Source organism: Marmota monax, unplaced genomic scaffold (genome assembly GCF_021218885.2).
Source record: "Marmota monax isolate L192 unplaced genomic scaffold, Marmota_monax_Labrador192_F-V1.1 WCK01_AAM20220418_F8-fsc00019, whole genome shotgun sequence".
NCBI lineage: Eukaryota > Metazoa > Chordata > Mammalia > Rodentia > Sciuridae > Marmota > Marmota monax.
In genome coordinates this window covers 327,182-348,409 of record NW_026695242.1, presented here as the reverse complement: position 1 = coordinate 348,409, position 21,228 = coordinate 327,182, and the positions used below count along the sequence as shown (strand labels likewise).

Genomic DNA, 21,228 nt, shown 5'->3' with positions numbered 1-21,228 from the left:
AGTGCCCCTGAGTTCAATCCCCAGTACCCAAAACAAAACAAAACAAAAATCTAGCAGCAGCAGCCACGACACTGAGTGAGTATACTTTCAGGTGAGGAAGACTCCAAATGTCATATGCCAGTTAGAAGCGGGGATGGCATTATTAATTCTCTAAGGAGAGCCTGGGATGGGAAGTAGTAAAAACCCACCCACAAACCTCCACAGGATCCCACCATAAGTTACAATATCATCCATGCAAATCGCCCTTCTCTGAATCCTCAGCTGGCCTGGGCTGGGCAGTATTCATTCATCCATTCACTAATTCATTCATTCATTCATTGATTCCCTGCGCTCCTAGTAGGTTCAAGGGCCTTTGTAATGTTGTTCTTCCTAGTATGAGCAATTCAGCGAGGCAGGTGTTATTAACTCGTCATTACATATGAAGAGACTGAGGCATAAAACAAAACAAAAACAAGCAGAATATTTCCCTGAGTTCACACAGCCACCTGTGACTGGGTTCGAATGTCCCCTCTGTGGTCAGGCCACTTGGAGCCTCCCTAGAAGGGACTCTGACTCAGTCACTCTAGCAAATGGCAATGTAACACATTTGATGTAACACATATCACTCTCTGGAAGTCTTTTGATTGTTCTCTCTTTTCCCTAAGAATGTGAGTTTGCCCCTGGGTCCATCGATCACCTATTTCCAGAACCTAGACCAGCATGGAGCCCATGGCAGGGGCTCAGAGAATACGATGGAGGGACGCCATGGGTTCATTTCATGAAGGAAGGAGTGGGGAGCCAGGTCTGCATCAGAGTTCTGCCATCTCCAAAGCCCACGCTGCCAGGCCCAGGCTGGTAGACAGCCTCCCTTTCCCAGCCGCCTGTCTCTCCAGTCCCCGCAGCTCTTCCCCTAGGTGGAGGCCTCTCAGGAAGTCTTCTCAGTCCCTGGGGTCACCCAGCCCACAGTGGACATGCAGAGACTGGAAGGTGAGCTCCCTGGACTTCTGAGTTTGGGTAACTGCGCTGGGGAGATTGAGTCAGAACCAGGCAGCTGGAGTGTGAGCCATTCCCTGCTGAGCCCCCTGGGGGTCTGTGGTGACCTTGATCACACAGGTGAGTGATGTAAGGCCCAGTTGGACTCTTCCCCTTGGGGTGTCTCCCTGATCATTGTGCCTATCACCACCCTGGACCTTAAGGTGGACACCCCGCCCACTCCAGGTCCTGGCCTCTCCCTGCCCTCCATACTGATCTGGGTCCTGGAAGCCAGCACAAGTTACAGCTTTCATATGAACTGCATGAAGCCTGGAGATTCCCCAGGGGAGCAGCCCCAGAGCAAAGCTATCACAATCGCCTCTCATCAGGGTCACTGAGAACCTCTGTGCCAGGTGCTGGCTCAGACCCCAAGCCCCTCAAGCAGGACCAAGAGAGATGAAGGCCTCCTCTACCTACAGACTACTGTGTAGGCAGCAGCCCAGGCCACAGCACTCAGAATTTGACACTGACAGCAAACGCAGCCTTCAGGACAAAAACTTCACCCTGTGCGGAGCAGGTTTGCCTGCCTTCACCCTGTTCACCCTGGAGGCCCTCTCTAGCACAACCCTAACTTCACACCCCAGGACAACCACAGCATTCACCCCTGCTGTGCAAACAGCCACCTGTAGCCACAGACACACTGCACTCTAACTGCCTATACCCAGGGTGAAGCTCAGGGCCCAGACACAGGAAGAAAAAGGACCCTGGCAAGAGGGAAGACAGGGATTTGGCTACAGTCCTAGTACTTACTGCCCCGCAGTGTGACCTGGAAAAGTCACTGTACCTCTCTGAGCTTCAGTTCTCTCCCTCAGAACTTAGGAACTCCTGTCCCTGAGGCCTCATCTGGATTGCAGATATGTTGTTTATGGCTCACTAGTGGTTAATTTTATTTTAAAATTAGTTACCAACATTTAAAATTTAGATTTGCATGACATCTGAAGTCTTCAGGTTTTACTGGAGAATGAGAACACCTGGCTGGCTACTCTGGACCCACAGTCCCACCTACAAGCGCTGGCCTGGCAGCAATGACCCTTTAACTGGGTTATGCCTTAGCCATTTGGATAGAGTGTCCCCTCCCCTTTTTACTTATGTCTTCTCCACCGGTATCACAGTTATGTCACCTGCCCAGCTCCCACAAGCACCTTAGTTTGCAGGTGCCAAACATGAATCTGAGCCCAGCACTGCCACTCTGTGAAGCCTTACAGGCACAGTTATAGGATCCCCAGGTGGCAACAACCATCCGCACCCTGGACAAGAAGTCACGTGGGCCAAGTGGGGAGAAACACTGCCGTCTCTGAGGATGACACAGAGTTGCAAATAGCTGGGGAGCCAGGTGAGTGCCAACACCTACATGATCTCACCTGGGCCCAGTGTCCTCAAGGGCTGAGCATGTGTTCAGCCATGGCTCAGCCTGGGGACTGTCTCTCTTCCTGATACCACTGAGGACAGCACAGATAGGGATGACATCAACCAAGCTTGTGGGGAAGGTGAACTTTTCTCTGGCTTAGACAGGAGGCAATGATGATGTTTGATTTTCCAAAAAGGGAAGGAGAAATAATCTGAAGGAAGAAAGCTAGGGGTGGGGGCATAGCACCTTCTGTGGCTCTCCAGTGCTATCCAACAGTGTCTGACCTCGGCCTGGCCTCCAGGCTCTGTGATTGGGCCTCTACAGGCCTCTGGGCTCATGCTCAATATCAGTGCCCTGACCTCTCCTTGTCTGGGTTGGCACTGGCTTATTCCCCTCTAGAATCACCTCTTTATATCTTTGGGTCTCTCTCTCAGACACAGTCATGTCAGAGATGATCCCCCAGTGGAAACCTTCTCCCTGATCCCTGAGATCCATAGCTCCTGGCTACCTCCTCGGCTTCTGTATTTCTGGGCCATCTGTCCAAGACTTCTCTCTTGCCTACCCCACTCTGTCCCAATTCCCAGCTCCTTGATGATGGCAAGGAGGACTGACATGCAATAACCCCAATCCTGAAGTCAGACAGATAGGGCGCAGCTCCAACACCGTCCTTGGGCCATTCACTCCCCTAATTCTTGGGGCCTGTGTTTCCCATCTGTAAATGGGGTTGCCTTTCAGGCAGATGTGATAGGCAGGTGAGCTTAGGGCTGGGGAAATACAGAGTGGAAGTGGTTGTGTGAATGATAGCAGCTCTCCTTGGGTAGGACTGCTCATGCAGCATCAGGGTGGGGAATAAACTAAGGTCCTAAGAGCAGGCTTGAGAGAGAGCAGTGTTCCAAAGACCCCTGTTGATATGGTTGGGGGCTGTGTGAGCTCAGGGGCTGGGGTTGGCTGCTGGGGGCCTTGGCTCTCAGAAAGCTTCACTGCAGGGCCTGGGAGATGAGCCACTGCCCTCCCTCAAATCTACAGTATGTCTGAATATTAGAGGGGTCTGGGCGACACACTAAGGGATTAGGTGGGGTAGGGAGCAAGTGGGTGCCCCATTCAGGCCTGCTTACTTCAGGACACAATCACAAGAAAAGAGGGGCCACTCCCCAGGGCAAAGTGAGGCCCCAAGCTGGACTGGGACCTAGGCAGCATCCCACTGAGGCTTCAATGAATGCCCAGACTCCTGTTAGGACAGAAATATAGACGAGGGGGTTGTGAATTTCCAGAAAAGGGGTCAAGCTTGCATGCTCAGGAGGCTAGGACACTGCTCTGCCTAGCATATGGCTGCCCAACCCCTTCCCATAAGCTGACTCAAGGACTGGGGTAGGTTAGTCCAGAGCAGGTCCCAGCTCAAGTCCACCTGCCTCCAAGAATTTGCTTCCTTCTCTTGTTACCTCAGGCCTCTGGGCCCCTGCAGTTGACACTCCTAGCTGTCTGGGTCCTAAGTCCCAAATAGTTGGCCTACATTATCCATTACTAACACTCTTGGGCACAGTGCTAACAGTTGATTAATTCCTCTTTCTCCTTCATTTTTTCCCCTTAGAACAGACTTGGTTAGAAAGCAGGGTAATGGTTATCATCACTCCTTTACTAGGTATCTGGAAGGATTGGCACTGACTGGTAGCGGGACTCTAGGATCCTCTAGGGTCAAAAAACTGCTCTTTCTGGTCCAGTTTCTCATCAGCAGAGTACAGGGGTGAGCCCAGATGCCCTCTCAGACCCTTGCTGGTACTCTTTTACTAAGGGCCTCTTGTGCCTCCCAGGCTGTATGAAGTAATTTGGGGTTTAAATCCCCTGCTGTGGTCCCCCTCTCTGAGGTCCCTTCTCTTCTGTGTCATGTTTTGTCACTTTCCCTTGCACTCCCTATGGGATGGCTGCTGTGCATCTACCTGCAGGTGCTGTGAGTTTGGACAGGAGCTCTCTATTTCAGGGTGAGTGTTGGTGGGAGGGAACGCCACCCGCCTGGCCTGGCTTGTGTGGACCACCAGAGCTGTCAGTCTGTGGGTTTGGGGAGGAGGAGTCAGCCTTAGAGGGCTTTGGACCTGGCAGGAGCACTGTAGGACCACACTGCATTTCTGGAAGAGGGTCTGGTCTCTAGAAGCATCTAGAGATAGGCTCAGATCAGGACAAGGAGGCCTGTGGTCACTTTGTGAGGTAACTTGCAAGATGTCTCTGCTTATCTGCTTCCTCCTACCTGCCCTATCCCTCTCTAATCAGTTCTCTGATCTCCACCTTTCTCTAACTCTCAGTGCTATCATCTTTCTGTATTTCTGTCTGCAGCACCTCTGGGGAGAGTGGTGGCAGGGGGTCATTTGGCTTGAGTTGTCTCTATATACAGGGCACAAAGGTAGACTTCCATTATATTAGAAGAAAAACATGGATGGTCATATTTTCAGTTAACCATGAAGTTAGGATTTTTTCTTTTATTTATTTTTTAAAATATTTATTTGTTAGTTTTAGGTGGACACTATATCTTTATTTTATTTTTATGTGGTGCTGAGGATCGAACCCAGTGCCTCATGCATGCTAGACAAGCACTCTACCACTGAGCCACAACCCCATCCCGGATTTTTTCCTTTTAAAATAGGAAATTTTAAAAATCTATTGAGATCCTCATAAAAATGGAGCTGCATGGTCGTGCAAGAGACTTGAAGCTCCTCAGCTCCACGAACTGGCTGCCCCGTCCTATGTGGCCAGTAGGGGTCGCCCGCGGACAAGCCTGGAGGGGGTGTGACGGAGGCGGAGCCTCGAAGCCGGCCGGGCCAATAAAAGTGGCGGCGCGCGGTCATCGAGGATCGCTTCCTGGGAGTGTGACCTCTGCTGCCGTAGTCTTCTCTCGCATCGCTTCCCGCCCCAATCGCGCCCGCAATGTTGGCGCTGCGTTGCGGCTCCCGCCTGTTTGGCCTGCTCCCGGTCCCTCGCTCCGCGCCGCTGCGCCTCTCGGCTGCCCGCACCTGCAGCACCGGCGGCGCCCACAACCCACCCTCTTCCTCCTCCGGGAACCCGCTTGTGTACCTGGATGTCGGCGCCGATGGGCAGCCACTCGGCCGCGTGGTGCTGGAGGTAAGCCACTCGCCCCGACAGGGCTGGCCTGGGCTTGCGGGATCGTCCTGGGGCAGCCCTGGACCCCGGCCCTCTGCTGTGCCTGGCGCGCTTGATGACCTTGAGCCTCCCACCTCCGGGCCCTGGACCTCAGTTTCCCCCTCTCTGAGAAGGTATATCAGCTTAGTCTCATGCAGCCTCCCGCGGAATTGTGGAAGCGTTAGGAAAGACCTGTAGGGAGGTCGAAGCTCAAGGTCAGCCTGTAGAGGGTGAAGGCCCAGCGCCACGCTGCCGGCGGGCTGGGGGAGGGGTGCCGAGGCCCATTAGGCCCGGGTCTGTGCGCTGAGCTTCTAGGTGTCGGTCTGGTACCGGCCGCAGGCCCGCTGGGCGCTCACGTGGCAGCCCTTGCATAACACCAGGTGCTCCCTGGGTCTGTGCAGCCGTCCCGCCCACACTCGAGGCGCGGGGTGCTGGGTAATGGAAGGGAGAAGTGGCTTAGGCCGTGACCCTCCTCTTCTGGGTGGTGAGTGCCCAGCAGGCCAGGGCCGGACCACCGGGTGAACTCGGGATGGCGCTCCTGAGAATGGGGCAGTGTGCCTGGAGTCCCAGTCCTAGCCTCCTTCTAGGAGTGGACACTCAGCACCTGCCTCTCTCCCTTTCAGAAGCAAGAAACACATGATCTACAGAGTAATGGAGAGGAAGCCCTAGCCTATCCCCACTTTGAATAAAGGGGTCAGTTAGTATGGATTATCTGGTTTCCTGGGAATCCTTGGTATTTATTTATTTATTTCTCTTTTGGGAAATGGGGAGTATCCTCCCTGCCCTCATTTACTGTAAGAATGATCTTTGAAGCTGAGAGGCAAGCGGCCTCCTTGGGTGGAGCTCCAACCTCCCTTCCTTACCCATACCTTCCTGCCTTTCTCTGGGCCTCAGTTTCCCATCTGTGCATCCAGGAGCTTGGACTGGCATCTTCCTAGTCTAGGCCCTGAGTCTCTGACTGTTTGGGGCCAGTCCCTCTGTCAGTTCTGCCCCGGAAGTGGGAAGTGGGCCAGGGTGATATTGTTAGTCCCTTCTGATAAATTAGGAAACTGAGGCTGCCTTCTCCCAGCCCTGGGTTCAGGAAGTGGCTGCCAGAAATGATAACTGCTTAGGCTGCCTCCTGGAGGGAGGGTTGGAGTAACAGGAGTGGAATGGCCATGTGGTTCTTTCTCACACTTCCTTGGCCACTGTGGGATTAGGGTGGTGAGGAGGCTCCTTTCTGCGCCTACCTCTGGACTAACTATCTTCTTTTGTCCCTCTTCTCTCCCCATAGCTAAAAGCAGATGTTGTACCAAAAACAGCAGGTAAGGGCAACTTAGTGTCCAGATGGAAGGGAGTAGGTGAAGTAAGTCCTGTGGGCTGGTGGGAAGTGTTTTGGCTCAGAAACCATGATCAGGTGGGAGTTCCACTTTAAGCTCAGCTGCTGGGTGCCATGGGGTGACCTTCTTTCTCTCTGAGCCTCATGTTGGCTCTGCCCGCCTGTCTGGTAGTAGCTGAGACCCTCAGAACCAGTGGAAGGCACATGTAAATTCCCAGAGACAACTCCTCCCTTCTGCCCAATGTGCCCACAGCCCTGGGATTCCTTGTCCCTGTGACCTGGTTAGCTTAGCCAGGACTGTATACTCTTGTCACATGTTTGGGTACTGGGGTTAGAGAGGGAAGTGACTTGTCCCAGTCATAGGTGAATCAGGCAGAGCAGATCCAGGAAGTGGGCCAGGGTCTGCCAATCTCCAGCTCACCTCCTGGGGGACCCAAGGCTGCTGGTCCCTGAGCTTGGGGACTCGTCTGGTTGACCTGCCTCTCCCTCTACCCCTCAGAGAACTTCAGAGCCCTGTGCACTGGTGAGAAGGGCTTCGGCTACAAAGGCTCGACCTTCCACAGGGTGATTCCTTCCTTCATGTGCCAGGTAACACAGCCCTCTGTGCCTCTTTGCATGTGGAGCTGCCTCCAAGGATTATTGTAAACATTAATAGTGTGGGTGCCAGTTGTAGAAGGTCAGGGGCAGAGGGCTCTTCTCATTGCCCTCTTGCCTTGTCCTTTCACCCTGACAGGCCACAGCTTGTCCGGGTTGCTATGACCCTTGCCTGCCCCAGAAATTAGGCAATGGGGCCAGTGGCAGGATGGCCTTGCCTAGCTGCATAGGGAGATTAATGGCTTCAAGGGACAAGCTGGGTTGGGGTATGGATGCGCACAGGGAATGGACCTTAAGGCTTTGAAGGGGCAGCAGTCCCTGGCCTTCTCCTTTTGCATAATACCTTGAACACTGGACAAAGGGGATGGAGAGAAAGAGGTAGGAGGAGGAAGACAGGGTGCAGAGAGGAATGTGCATGCCTGAACTTGGAGCTTCTGTTCCATGAAGGACATTTTTCTCTGTTAAGTGAATGTGCTTTTTAGTAATATGTCTTACTCATTTTTCAAAAGAGTTAGTATTGCTGTGTCAGAGGCTTGGGGATTAGGGTTGGCAGCAAGAACTTCCCAGGGGTCAGGACCTGGGCAGTGTTGGGATTGCCTTCTCTTTGGCAGACCTTCAAAGTCAGGGGTTAATGTCCTGGGGCCAGCGGAGCCTAAAGGCAGGGGCATGGATGGTGTGATTTTTCTGAAATTTTGCCCAGAATTCCATCCCCATTCCCTCCACCCTGACCCAGTGGCTGGCAGTGGATTGGGGCCGATGCTCCTGGCATTGTGTGATGCCTATATATGTGTTGAATGGGGTGAGGGCAGAAAAGGGCAGACAGGGCTGTGGCTGTGGGCCCAGCTGGGCCCAGCCCTTTGGCCTTTCTGCTGCAGAGCTTACAGTTCTTCCTTTGGCTGAGGGGTGAAGCAGGAGCTAAGGTGGCTATCCTGAGTCAAGATAAGGACTTCCAAATTTGGAGAGCTTTCTGTGGCATGAGGTAATGGCCCTCAGAGACCCAGACCTGATGTCTGGGGACACCTGCCAGGCATCTGTGGATGCTTTAGCTGGACTGGGTAGGTTGTTTGGTTCACCTGAGTATCACATCTCAGGAAAACTGCAGTGTGGCCATGGCCAGAGACTGGCACATGATTATTCTGGTCAGAGCACTCCAAGGAAGTCCTGGATCTTAGGCAATCTCTGAGGAAGGATGCCAGCCCTGGGGGACCCTGTTCTGGGTGTTCCAAACAGCACCCCTGGACATGAAGCCAGGACAGGGAATGTGATTAGCCTCAGGAACTGACCCCGGCCAGCTGCTGTTCCCCTAGACCACACTCAGGAACATGGCCTCTGGCTACTTCCTTGTTACCCTCTAAGAGCTGTATGTTGAAAATCCTGGGTCACTAAGAAACAGTCCAGAATGGTTCATTGGAGGATTACTTACAAATTACCTCAGACAAAAAAAAAAAAAAGCTCACTGTTCAAGGGTCGTTGTTATAACAGAAAATACTTAACTATACTTTATTTTTGCTCATTTTCCTCATTATTTTACTAGTCCTCATTTCACTGGATGCCTATCAGGCTGGGGGGGCCCTGAGTGGGTTGGGGGCTGCTGGCAGTGCCAGAGAACCATCTCCCGCCAGCTTGGTATGGGACCACTTAGAGGGTGCTTTTGTGCAGGCAGGTGACTTCACCAACCACAATGGCACTGGGGGCAAGTCCATCTACGGGAGCCGCTTTCCTGACGAGAACTTCACGCTGAAGCATGTGGGGCCAGGTGAGTGGCACTGCTGTCCTCCTCTCTAAGCTCCCAGTTGCGGCCCCAGGAGGCTGCAGTCTGATCTCAGGGTGCCCCTCCCTTCCTTCAGCGTCCCCTGGGGTGGCTTAGCACTCTGGCCCGTTGGGTTTTCCTGGAGTTTTCTCCTTCCAGGTTCTGACTTTGGAATACCACCTTCCCTTTGGGAACCTGGATGGGGAGGGCCTTTAAGCAGAAACCCTGCATGTTATCCCCTGAGAGACCATGGTGGAGTGTGGAAAAGTCTAGAAGTCAGGACTGGGGATCCTGCTCAGCTCTTTCATTGAGAGCTTCCCCAAGGCCCTTTCCTTGAAGGCAGCAAGGGCAGACATGTTGGGCCTGCTTCTCTTCTGGTTTTCTGATCCGCAGACTCAGACGTCCTTGATGTGGTTTAAGCCATTGTCTCTTCTGAATGGCTTCCTAGTGAGATGCCCCCTGGGGTGTTGTGGCTCACCTCTGCTTGTTTTGACAGGTGTTCTGTCCATGGCAAATGCAGGCCCCAACACCAATGGCTCCCAGTTCTTCATTTGCACCATAAAGACAGACTGGTGAGTTCCCCACCCCAGGCCCTCTGGGGTGAGGGATGCCCTTATGGAGGGAGGGAGGAGACTTTGTGCATGTCCCATCTGGGACACTAGCCCTCTCCTGTGTGTCTATATGAGAGAGTTAGTGAAAGGATTGAGGGAGAATTCGGGTTGTCCTACAACTCTGTCATAATCAGACTTCTGTCATTGCTGTGCATCTTGCGCCCACACACAAGAGGGTTTCTCTGCCACACACTCTTGGAAAATGCCGCAGCCAGCAGCGCTCACCTTGGCCTGAGTAGAAGCAGGTTCCCCCCTGGTTTAGTCCAAGCCACCACTCCTCATCATGGGCTGTACCTTGGAAAACACCACAGTAGATGGTTGGATTTCATGGCAGGTTTTCATCGAGCCCTGTGTTAGCTCAGGCCTGTAGATAACTCCCTTCTGGCCCCCTTTCCCACATGCCTGTGGGCTCCGGGGATGTCTTTTCCCTGACAAATCTTCTATTAAGAGATAAGTTTCTTTGTTCGGAGTCCCTAGTGTTCTAGCCCTGGGCCACTGGGATTGGGGGCCCAACAGCTGGCTGGGAGCCAAGACTTAAGCTCATTTCCAGGATTTCCTAGGTGGGATGCACACCTCCTAGTCTCTCCCTTTCAATCAAGAAAGATGGGACATCAGGGCTGGGCGGTCTGTCTTGCTGCCCGTCTTCTCTCCTTCCATGGAGCCTTTAATGGGCATTCCACTTCCACCTTTGGCTGTTACACTCTTGACTTCACTGGAGCAGGACTAAGTGCCTTTCACATTCTTGGAACTTTCTCAAATCAAGAGTTGCTCAGGGCTTCTGTGTCCCTCCACACCTGTTATGTTGGCTCTCGTTTCACAGTTCCTGACTGTGAAAGAGGTTCCCTTGTGTAGACATCTTACTTCAGTGTAGTTCAATATCCCATCATCTCCCCGGGCAGAACACTTGTCACAGACAGCTCACTTATCATAGACCAGGTTACCAGGGTTCAGGCCAAGTGGCCTGAGGCAAGGTCTCAGTGTGTGTGGCAGAACCTGTCTTGGGAACTGGGCAACTGCTGGACTGTGTTGGGGGAGCTCAGCAGGGTTTGGGGGCATCAGGAGTGAATCAGTGGGGTCTATCAGAATTGGCAGATGTTCCCATGACTGAGTGGCTGGGCTGTTGAGTGACATTGTGCTATTCTTGTGTCTGCTTGTCCCGCACCCCAGGCTGGATGGCAAGCATGTTGTGTTCGGCCACGTCAAAGAGGGCATGGACGTTGTGAAGAAAATTGAATCTTTTGGTTCTAAGAGTGGGAAGACATCCAAGAAGATTGTCATCACAGACTGTGGCCAGCTGAGCTAACCCGCAGCCAAGGTGCTGGGACGGCAGCTAGGACTTGCCCAGGTTACTGCCCAGGGCTCTTAGCGGAGGTGCCCCAAAGAGCTGCCAGTGCTGGCTCCGCTGTCATTATGTGTGAGCTTGAGGAAGGCTTGGGGACACACCCCTCCGCAGGACCCCAGGGTACTCTCCTGATGTTCCCCCTCACGACCCCATTTCTGGGCATCTAATATGACATCAGGCCACACACCCCTCATCAAGCATTGCTGATGATCGCCCAGCCCAAGTTCATCTGTGTCATGGGTGGTGGTGGTGACAGGTCAGCGTCCAGTGAAGGTTTCTACCTTATCCTTGACCTGGGGGACAACCACTTGCTGCAAAAGGGCTATGATACCTGTTCAATGTTGTCTTCCTAATTGTAATAATTTTATAAAATTGCCTAGAAATGAAGCTGTGACACTATATCATGCTGTGATGTGACTGAGTTGGTGGCACAGGACTCAGAACCTGAGAGCCTGACCTTTGAGACATAACTCAGGGCTTTTGTAGAAGCTCCCAAGATGCCTTTCCTTCCATCACTGTGAATCCTGTTGGTTTGCTGCTCTCATTTTTGAGGAGGGTCTGCAGGTGGAAGCAAGTGACTCTGGGAACAAACCTATTGCTAGCTGTGCCAAGTCAATGTGAATCACTGTCAAAAATGGAAGTGGCTTGTAAGTGCCCTGTCCTCAGGAGGAAAGTATTTCCTGGTGGGCTTTGCTTTTTATGTGTGTTGAATAAATTGAAACTACTGATGATGTATATAAAAGATTTCTAGAACATTCAGTGTTCACCTTAAATGTGATAATAAATCCTATTTTCTACAAAAGACTGGTGTCTGTGGATTTAGAAAGAAATTGAAGCAAAAAAAAAAAAAAAAAAAATTTGAGGGCGGTGGTTACCAAGGATTGAACTCAGGGCACTCAACCACTGAGCCACATCCCCAGCCCTATTTTATATTTTATTTAGAGACAGGTGCTTAGCACCTTGCTGTTGCTGAGGCGGACTTTGAATTCATGATGCTCCTAGCTCAGCCTCCTGAGATGCTGGGATTAGGCAGGCACCACCATGCCCAGCTGGAGGGAAATTTGTTGCACTTTCAGCTTCTTGAGTGTCAGGTACTATACCAAGGACTTTTTTTTTTTTTTTTTTTTTTTTTGACAATGCTGGGGATTGAACCAGGGCCTTAACACGTACTAGGCAAGGGCTCTACTACTGAGGTACAGCCCTAGCCCTATGCTGAGGACTTCTGTGTGGACTGTCTCATTTAATCATCCAACAACCTATGAGGGGATCATTGTTGTCACCCCTTCAGAGATGAAGCCGAGGCCCAGACAGACTCCATCTTAGCATCCATGCCCCACCATGAGCACTGGCTCCAAGTAAGTCCTGGCTCTGCCTGTGAGTGTCCCAAGGTTCAGTTTTCCTCAGGTGCATGATTGGTACATGAAGCTCACCTCACAGGGTGGTGGGGATTAGATATGATCCATGTGAGCTATATAGCACAGTGCCTGGTACATCACTGTGATCAGCACTTGGAATAACAAGGATGATGACATGGCCCATGGGTCGGATCTTAGGAAAGGAAAGAGATGCCTAAGCCCAGGAGCCTCCAACATCTAAGGTAAGGAGTGGACTTTTAGTGTGTGTGTGTGTGTGTGTGTGTGTTGCTGGGGATTGAACCCAGGGCCTCATGTGTGGCAGGCAAACACTCTAGCACTGAGCCTCAGCTCTTTTCCTGTTCTTGATGTGCCACTCTAACTTGGAATCCAGTTGTTTCTGAATTTACAAGGAGGGTAGAATTCAGGGTAGGAGGATTAAAACTTCCTTAAGAGGCTCAGTGGGTAGAGTGCTTGCCTTGCATGCATAAGGCCCTGGGTTCAATCCCCAGCAGCGTACCTCCCCCTCCCCCCCCAAAAAAAAAACAACAAAAAACTTCCTTAAACACCAGAGCCCTATGTGGTCAGGATGGTGGGGGGGGGGGGGTCAGGCAGGCAGTCCTCAGAGAGGGGACTTGGACTCTTGAGACCAAGAGTCCTTCCACACAGACTTTCCTGAGTCAGGTTCTATGAAGTCACTGGCTGATGTAGTCACTCTGAGGTCATGGTGATGGGTTGGGTCCTTGAATCATGGAGTTTCCATGAAGTCAGGGTGCAGCTGTGTGACTGGGAGCTCAGCAGGACTGGTAGTTTTCAAAAATTTCTCAAGGGCCTAGGAGTAGAGCAAGCAGGAGAGGGGCATGGGCCTTGAGTCCCTTTGCCATCATAGATATTCTTCATTTTTTCTTACTTTAAGTCCCTGAAAGGGATTTCATTTGAGGAATGGGATCTTGAACCAAATAATAACTGGTAATTGTTCATCACATCATCCAGGAGTGATGGTAATAGCCCCAGGTGACCATGCGAGTCAATTGGCAGAGCAATGGCTAGAACCTAGGGTTCTTACTTGTCCAGAGGGATGGCATAGGCTCCTTTTGGGGACATATTGCCAAAGGTCTTGGGATCACACACATTCAGATTACTACCAACTTTGGAGGTCAAAGCCAGTTGCTGTTGACTTGGGGCACTCCAGGTAGCAGTGACAATTTGAGGGATAGCCCCTTGGAACTTGACCCACGTCCTCCATGCTAAGTTCTGAGGGGTCTCAGAATGTCAATCCCTCCAAGTCTGTGAATATTCACTCAATTAATCATCCAGTGTTTCCTTCTCACTTAGGAGGGGGTGTAGTTTTCTCCATCTGGAGGTGTCTGGTATGGGGGTAGGTGGATGGGGTAAGCAAGGGTTCTCTAAAAACAGTTCTCTGAAGGCAAGCCCACTCCCTGCAATTCTCCTCCCAATACTCTGTGCAAAAGCCTGACTCTGGTCTTATTTCTTATATAAAGCAAGAGCATAAGTAATACACAAAGAAAATGTTGGCTTGTTGCTGGTCCTATGTACTCAATACTTAATGCATAATTGAAGCAATGAGCCATACACCTGCTCACTTGATACCATGTGAACATGTTTTTAAAAGTCTGAAACATCAATTTTTTTATAAGACAGGACAGTTTTTCAAAATGATTTCATGGAGGTATAATTTATACACAATAAAATTCACAAGTTTCAAGTGTGCATGAAAATGATTTGTCAAGCACATACATTGGTTAATCTAAGTACCATTTAAGACACTTCCATCTTTCCAAAAGGTTTCCTCCAATCTCTTCCCAGGTGTCACTGAATTCTGTTACTATAGATCAACTGTCCCTGTTCTAGGACTTTGTAGAAACATCAAACAGGATTCACCTTTGTCCAACCTGTCGTGCATAGTTCTATAGAATTTTGCTGCATGAAAGAAATTTCTTAGATGTTTCCTAGGCCTGGTAAAGCCCAAAGCAATGTTTCTAGGAATCACAGGTCTGGTAAAACCTGCAGATTCCTGGCCACACTTGATACCTAATGAATGCCAAACCATATGTGACTTATCCCAGGAATGCAAGGTTGGTTTAATGTCTGAACAAAAAGCTGAGATTCATCCTATTTATGTAGGGGGGGATTGTGGTGGGTCTTGAGTGTGCCCTCTCAAAGCACCTGTCCCGGGTGAGGTTATCACAGTATTTTTATTTTATCTCAGGCTCAGGAGAGAAAACTAATTCCACTGGTAAGGGATGACCAGGGTTACTTAAGGTTTCAAGTTGTTGCTTTCATTTGGATCTAACCAGATATCCCCATTCCAAACTTCAGGATCCCATTCTTTCTTGTCAATGCCCTTTCACATGCAAAACTTGATAAGACTGAACTCAAATGATAGTGTGATTCATCAACCTACACAATTAAGTTTTTGTTTCATTTCACGTGATATCAGCCCAGTGCCTACAAGAAACTGGAGAATCTTTTAGAGTTACCATGGAAGATTTCTGGTTCTCAGACTATTACTTACACTGAGAATTAAAGGATAAATATATTTCATTTTCATTTGGTAAGCAATCAAGTAACCACAAAAGAATTCACCCCACATCACAGTCTTCATGGTCATCATCCCTGTTACGATGGTCAAGAGCTCCAGCCAACTGGCCTCTGAAGGCACATGCTTTTGGCACTTGGCCACATGTGACTAGTTTGGATGTCACTGCATGCTAGGAATTATTAGCATACCATTTCTCATTGGCAGGAAGTTCAGCTTTGCCTTCAAGACCAGGGGCACAACCAAACAAACCTCCAAATCCCATTTTTATGGGGATTATCTCGTGGGACCACTCCTGGTGGCAGTTTTACATAGTCAGGATCCAAACAAGAGACAAACAACACAATGTTTTGAAAGGGAAAGTGTGATGCCTAAGAGCAAATGGAAATGTCGAAGACTCTCTGCAGTGCCCTCTGCTGATATAGCCTAATATATTCCAAGTGGCAAGGGAGAACTGTCAGTGTCACAAATGGCTAAGAAGGGAGGCTCTAGAGCTAAGAGACAGTGGACCGACAACCAGAGCATTGAACATTACTATCTGATCCAATCTGACATTGAATAAAATATTTAGACCATTTATATGTAATGGTGTATCTGTAAATTTAAGCCACCCACCTATTGGTCCCATCTGCCTTCTGTTTTCTTTTTTTGGATTAAATTTTTTTTCCCCAAGTGATTCCATTTCTATCTCATTGACGCATTAGATTTAATTCTTCATCTTACTTTTTAGTGATTTCTTTGGGGTAAACTACATATTGTTTCACTTATCATAGACTAATTGCAAATAATATTTTAATTTAAATATAAAAAGTAGACATACATTTTACTTAAATATGAAAAATAGTTTTATATACCAATGGTAACTTTATTCTTAACTTTCTTAACTTTCATAGGAATTGTCAAACTGTTTTCCAAAATAACTACATCATACAATTCTACCAGCAATGCGTGAGGGTTCCAATTCCCTACATACACCTCCTAACACTCACTATTATCTTTTTTATTCTAGCCTTTCCTGTGGATGTGAAGGGGCATTATTAAACCACAATATTATTATTGTGATTTTGTTTTTTATACCTCCCAGGGGCTAGTGATGTTGAGCGTCTTCTCATGTGCTTATTGGACATTTGTATATATATTTTTTGAAGAAAAGTCTATTCAGATCCTTTGTGTGTTTTTAAATTAGTGATTTTGTTGTCAAGTTATAAGATCTCTTATTTATTACAGAGACAATTCCTTGTTGATAACAGATGGTCCTCAATTTATGATAGTTTGACTTATGATGTTCTGAGTAACAATGGTGTATAAGCAGTATGCATTCAGTAGAAACCACACTAGAATTTGGAATTTTGAAATTTTTTTCTGGGCTAGCAATACAATACTCCCTTGTGATGTTGGGCAATAGCAGCAAGAGATGCAAGCAGGAGGGTAAACAACCAGTACTCTACTATACCATAGTGCTAAGCTATGATATTTGTTAGATTCAATGTATCAAATGCATTTTCAAATTACAATACTGTCAACTTACAATGGAGCTGTTGGAATGGACCCTAACATAAGTCAAGGAATATTAGTATATGATTGCTTATATAATCACGCCTTGAATAATGCATGTTATTCAAGGGGCATGTTCTGAGAACTGCATCACAGGATGATTGCATTCTTGTGTGAATGTCGCATAGTATACTTACATAAGCTAAGGTGGTTACAAGGACCTGAGGCAATATAATCCTATGGGTCCATTGTTGTATATGTGGTCTGTTGTCAACTGACATTAATTATGCAGCATGTGACTATATATATTCCCAGGCTTCTGGGGAGTTTGCAGGCTCTCAGACGCACTACATGGATGACCCCAGGCAGCCTGTGGGCTCTGTCCACTCCAGACTTAATCACAGGTCAGGAGGGCCCGAGTAAAGAGTTCTAGCTGGAACCCAATGTCCTGAAAGTTTAGATCAATGGGGGAACTAAGACCTGGAGGGGCAGAGGGATGTGAACTGACCCTCTAACAGCCGCCAGATCAAACGCTGGCTCTTCTGATTCCAGATCTTTCCACCATGCCAAACAGAAAGGTGATTAAGAAAAAAAAAATGACTTTTACAAACAATGATGTTCTACTGGGGTGTTCACATCTTTCTGCCTATCTTTGTTGTTTTCACTTCATATTGTGCATGCATTGTTTTTACATTCAATGGGAGAAAGCACGATATTACCACTTGAAATTTTACTCAAGCTTGAGGCCTGTGGAGATCAGGACTCACTTGGGATTTGGGGGAAAGGAAAAAAAAATCCCCATTTATCTCCTATGCAGTACAGGTTTGCCAGCCAGCAGACAGTTGCAGTTCTCAAGTTTTGCCACCAGAGGGCAGAAGGGGACCGGCTGATGGGTGCAAAAGGAAAGCACAGGGAAGAAAATTTGGGGCTAGCTAGTTTGTGCAGGGGGTGCAGGCCATATAAAGTGGTCTGCACCTTGATGCAGAACTATGGTCAGGTTCCCAGGAAAAGGAGGACTAGAAATTTATGTGCCTGGCAAGGTCCTTTTGCCACAGTACAACAGAACTGGGGAAGAAGCCCAGTCAAAAGAATTGGACTAACAGAATGTGGGTACTTGGGGAAGGGAGGGAAGTGGCCGGTAGACCAAGGAGAGTCAACAGATCCAAGTTCCTGCTCTGGGGCAAGGTGTGAGCATGGCCCTGCAGGCTGTCAGGACGCAGGTTTTAGAGCGCATGGCTCAAGAGGTAGATGGGAGGAGGCCGAGAGAGAAATCCAGGGGCCCGGGTAGCCATCACCACCTCTTTGATGAGCACAGTGGCTAACAGTTCTTGAGTGTGCCCCATGTGCCAAGCTCCTGTTGGCCTTATGCAGTTTAATCTTGGCCACAACCCTCTGGTAGGTAGGTGGGCATTCTCATTTCCATTAACAAGGGAGGACACTGAGTCAGACATGTGACCTAGAGTCCCACCCAGGATGAGGGTAGGGAGGTGGAGACAGAGGTCATAGCAGATGCGATAGTCCTGGATTTACAAGGCAGAACTTGAACCCCAAATTGTCCAACAGGATGCAGGAGCTGGGTGCAGAGGGGCTGTGGAGCTGGGCTCAGCTTAGTGACCAGAACAGGGAGGGGGGATGGAGAAAAGGTGGTAGAGGGGACGCTGCTCAGCTCCCAGCTTTGAGGGCTGGAGGCTTCTTGTCCAAGAGGGAGAAGGGGGAGGGCAACTGGACGCACTTCAGGGCTCCAGGAGGAGGAAGGAGGAACATGTCCGTGGACAGAAGACATAGGTGCCAACCTGTCTTGCTCACTTTGGGCACAGAGGAGGTGGACCGAGCTGCCCCTACCCCTGAGGGACCCCTGGGAGCTTTCCAAGGATAGAAATGGCAAGAAAGTTGGGCACTTCTTGAAGGACTGGGCCTGGGTTCTGGCTTCTATCCAGGTCTCCATGAAGCATGGGCCTGTACTAGATGATGCCCAGGGAGGCTGCCAGGCTATGATGGGCAGAGCCAGGGGGCCAGGGCAGGTGGAGGGGGCTGGGGTAAGGCAGCTGACCCTGGGCTGCGTGGGAGGGCAGCTCAGTTGCAGGAAGCAGCAGGAGAGGGGGATTGGACTCTGTACCTCTGTCCCCTGGAGGCAGGGGCTTGGGAAGGGGGGTAGCTTTGGGAGGAGAATGGGGGCTCTGCTCCTTGCCAGCTCCGTGACCTTAAGCAAGTCACTCAACCTCTCTGAACCTCAGTTTCCTCCTGTGTAAAATGCTGCAAGAATCAAAAAAGATGCGTGTTAATCACAGCATGTGCCTTATACCCCCACCCCTCCTGTCTGCCTTGGACACCTTGGCCTGGCTCACCTGCGAGCTCATCTCCTGCTCAGGTGTGGAAACAGACACAAGAGGAGAGCGGAGCGTCAAGTACCGCAGTTCCAGCTCCCAGCCGTGCTCCTCAGCAGCTGGCCAGTCTCATTTCAACAGCACCCCCCCGTCTGCCCCGACTGCCATTCTGGATTGTTTGAAAACAAAGCCCAGGTGTTGTCCTGTGGTCATCCATAAGGACTTTTCTTATGGGATCCCAGTGTCGTTATGACACCTCACAGAACCTGAATTCCTTCCAGTGTGTGAAGTAGGAGCACAGGATTTTGCTCGCTGTGTTGGGCCGAGGCTTGGTTGGCTTCTCTGGCCTACCTGGCTCCTCCGTTCCCGGTGAGGGACAGAGGCCTGTGGGGGAGGAGGTGGGCAGGTTCACAGGAAGCTCATCTCCCTTTAGTGATTCCTCATCCCTAAAGTGAGCATTGGCCAAGAGGGGACAAGGGAGGGGTAGAGGCTGGGGGCCTGGGCTGCAGACCCCACCCTCAGCAGAGCCTTGCTGGCCTCAGAGGCAGCCCCAGGCACTCCACCTGCTGCAGCTGGGCTTGTGGGCACGTGCATGTGAGGTGCCTGTGTGAACGTGTGTGTTTGCGTGTGCGATGGTGTCAGTGTGTACCAGTGCGGGAGAAGGCGAACGTGTGTATGCACCCTCGAGTGGGTCGGGTGGGGGCAGGGAAGTGCTTCTAACCTCTCTGCTGGGAATCCAGCCTTAGGATCAATGGCGGGGGCGGTGTTGGAGGGGCCTTTGAGCTGAGGACAGGCTGTTCCTGGCTCAGGCCAGAGCTCTGGGGAACAGCCAGAACGCCTGACTGAGAGGGGAGCCTACCCTCAGCCACTACCCCACTTCCTTTTGGCCCCTCCCTGCCCTTGTCCCTGCTCCCAGACACCCCGGGAGGATGACAGCTTGAAGGGCAGCAATCCTTTGGATGCCTGGCCCTGGGTTTTCCAGGCCCTGGGGAGCCAGGGTCAGGAAGTCTGAGGGCAGGTGGGACCTGTCGGCTCAGCCCATGGAGGGCTGGCCCTAGCCAGGCACCAGGCCTAGTCCTGAGGATGAAGGGACCACAGGTGGCAGTTCATGGAAGACCGAATGGGCTCATAGACATTCACTCAGCCCCCCTTGTCAGGTTCAGAAACAGCAGACCGTGGAGGTCAGAGAGTGAAGCAGAGGTTGTAGGGCTTGGACGTCAGGGGCTTCCTTCCCCAGCCTCACTTTCTCCATCTGCCCTAGACATATTATCCCCTCCCTGGGCTCCTGTGGGATTGTTAGGAGGATGCATGAGGCCAGAAAGTCTGGATGGCCATCTAGACACAGCCTCCTGGTGTGAGGAACCACCATACCACAGTGGTTCCCACCTCAGGTCAGAGTGGTCATTGCTGTGCTGTGGGCGGGAGCAGCCTGGCTCTCCACTGCAGACCTCAGGATGTCCTGATTTCCCTAAGTGCCTGAGGACACTGAGCCCCCATTGGGATCTGGTGCTGTGGTGGGTGGGCCCTACAAATCCACCTCTCTGGCCTGGGTATTGGTCTGGTTTTCTGCTCTCTGTCAGGGACCAACACAGGGGGCTCTATATGACCCTATAACCATCACAGATTAGAGCTGCCCCCCCCCCCACTCCTTCTCTTCCTGCTTGGTCTTCTTGTTCTTCGAGGTCACCCCAGCCCTTGGGGCCTTCACTCCTTGTCCCACCTTGGCAATTCTGAGTTTGGGTTGCTAACTGGAGCTTAGTCCCAGATCTGTCTCTGAAACACTGCAATGGGAAGGGAGACCTCGAAAAGTTCAAATCCTGGCTCTACCACATGTCCAGGGTGACCCTAGGAGACACCTTTCCTGTGGGGCCTCAGCTTCCTGCCAGAACTGGGCCATCCTCTTGGGTCCCCCATGCCCCTTCTCTAATGGACTCTGCTCTCTCCTGGGCCCCTCAGCAGCTGGCCGCCTCTGGACATGGGCATTAAGTCCAACCGGAAATCCTTCCTGTCCAGGGGGAATTACTGGTGTTCACAGCTCCACCAGGCAGGAGATGTCGAAATTCAGGCTGTTTGTGTTAGGTTTGTTTTCTGGGAAAACAAAACACACAGGCGCATGCACAGGGAGGCACGCACTCAAGAGGATCCCACCACAGCTCGGAAGCCTCAGGCTGGGCAGGCCATGCCTGAGGTGAGCAAATGGGATCCTGGGTTCGAGGCCTGGCCCCCCTCACTCTCCTGTGTGATCCCTAGCAGGATGTTTATGCCTGAGCCACAGACAACGGAAGCAAGAGGTCACCCCTGAGCCAGGCTGTCCTGGGTGCCCAGCAGTATGGGGGTCTCTCCTTCACTGAGTTTTTATCTCATAGAAGTGGATGAGGGGGATGGCGACGTCACACAG

The 21,228-nt window shown here is 50.7% G+C and overlaps 1 protein-coding gene across 1 annotated transcript; it reads left to right on the top strand.

The window, feature by feature from the left end:
* Positions 1–5,191: 5,191 nt before the first annotated feature.
* Ppif (peptidylprolyl isomerase F) lies at positions 5,192–11,902 on the top strand. Its single transcript, XM_046419620.1, has 6 exons — positions 5,192–5,467; positions 6,759–6,789; positions 7,303–7,391; positions 9,057–9,153; positions 9,644–9,719; positions 10,926–11,902. Exons 1-6 carry the CDS (start codon positions 5,273–5,275, stop codon positions 11,059–11,061), a joined length of 624 nt encoding a protein of 207 aa, XP_046275576.1. The 5' UTR covers positions 5,192–5,272; the 3' UTR covers positions 11,062–11,902.
* The last annotated feature ends 9,326 nt before the right edge of the window (positions 11,903–21,228 follow it).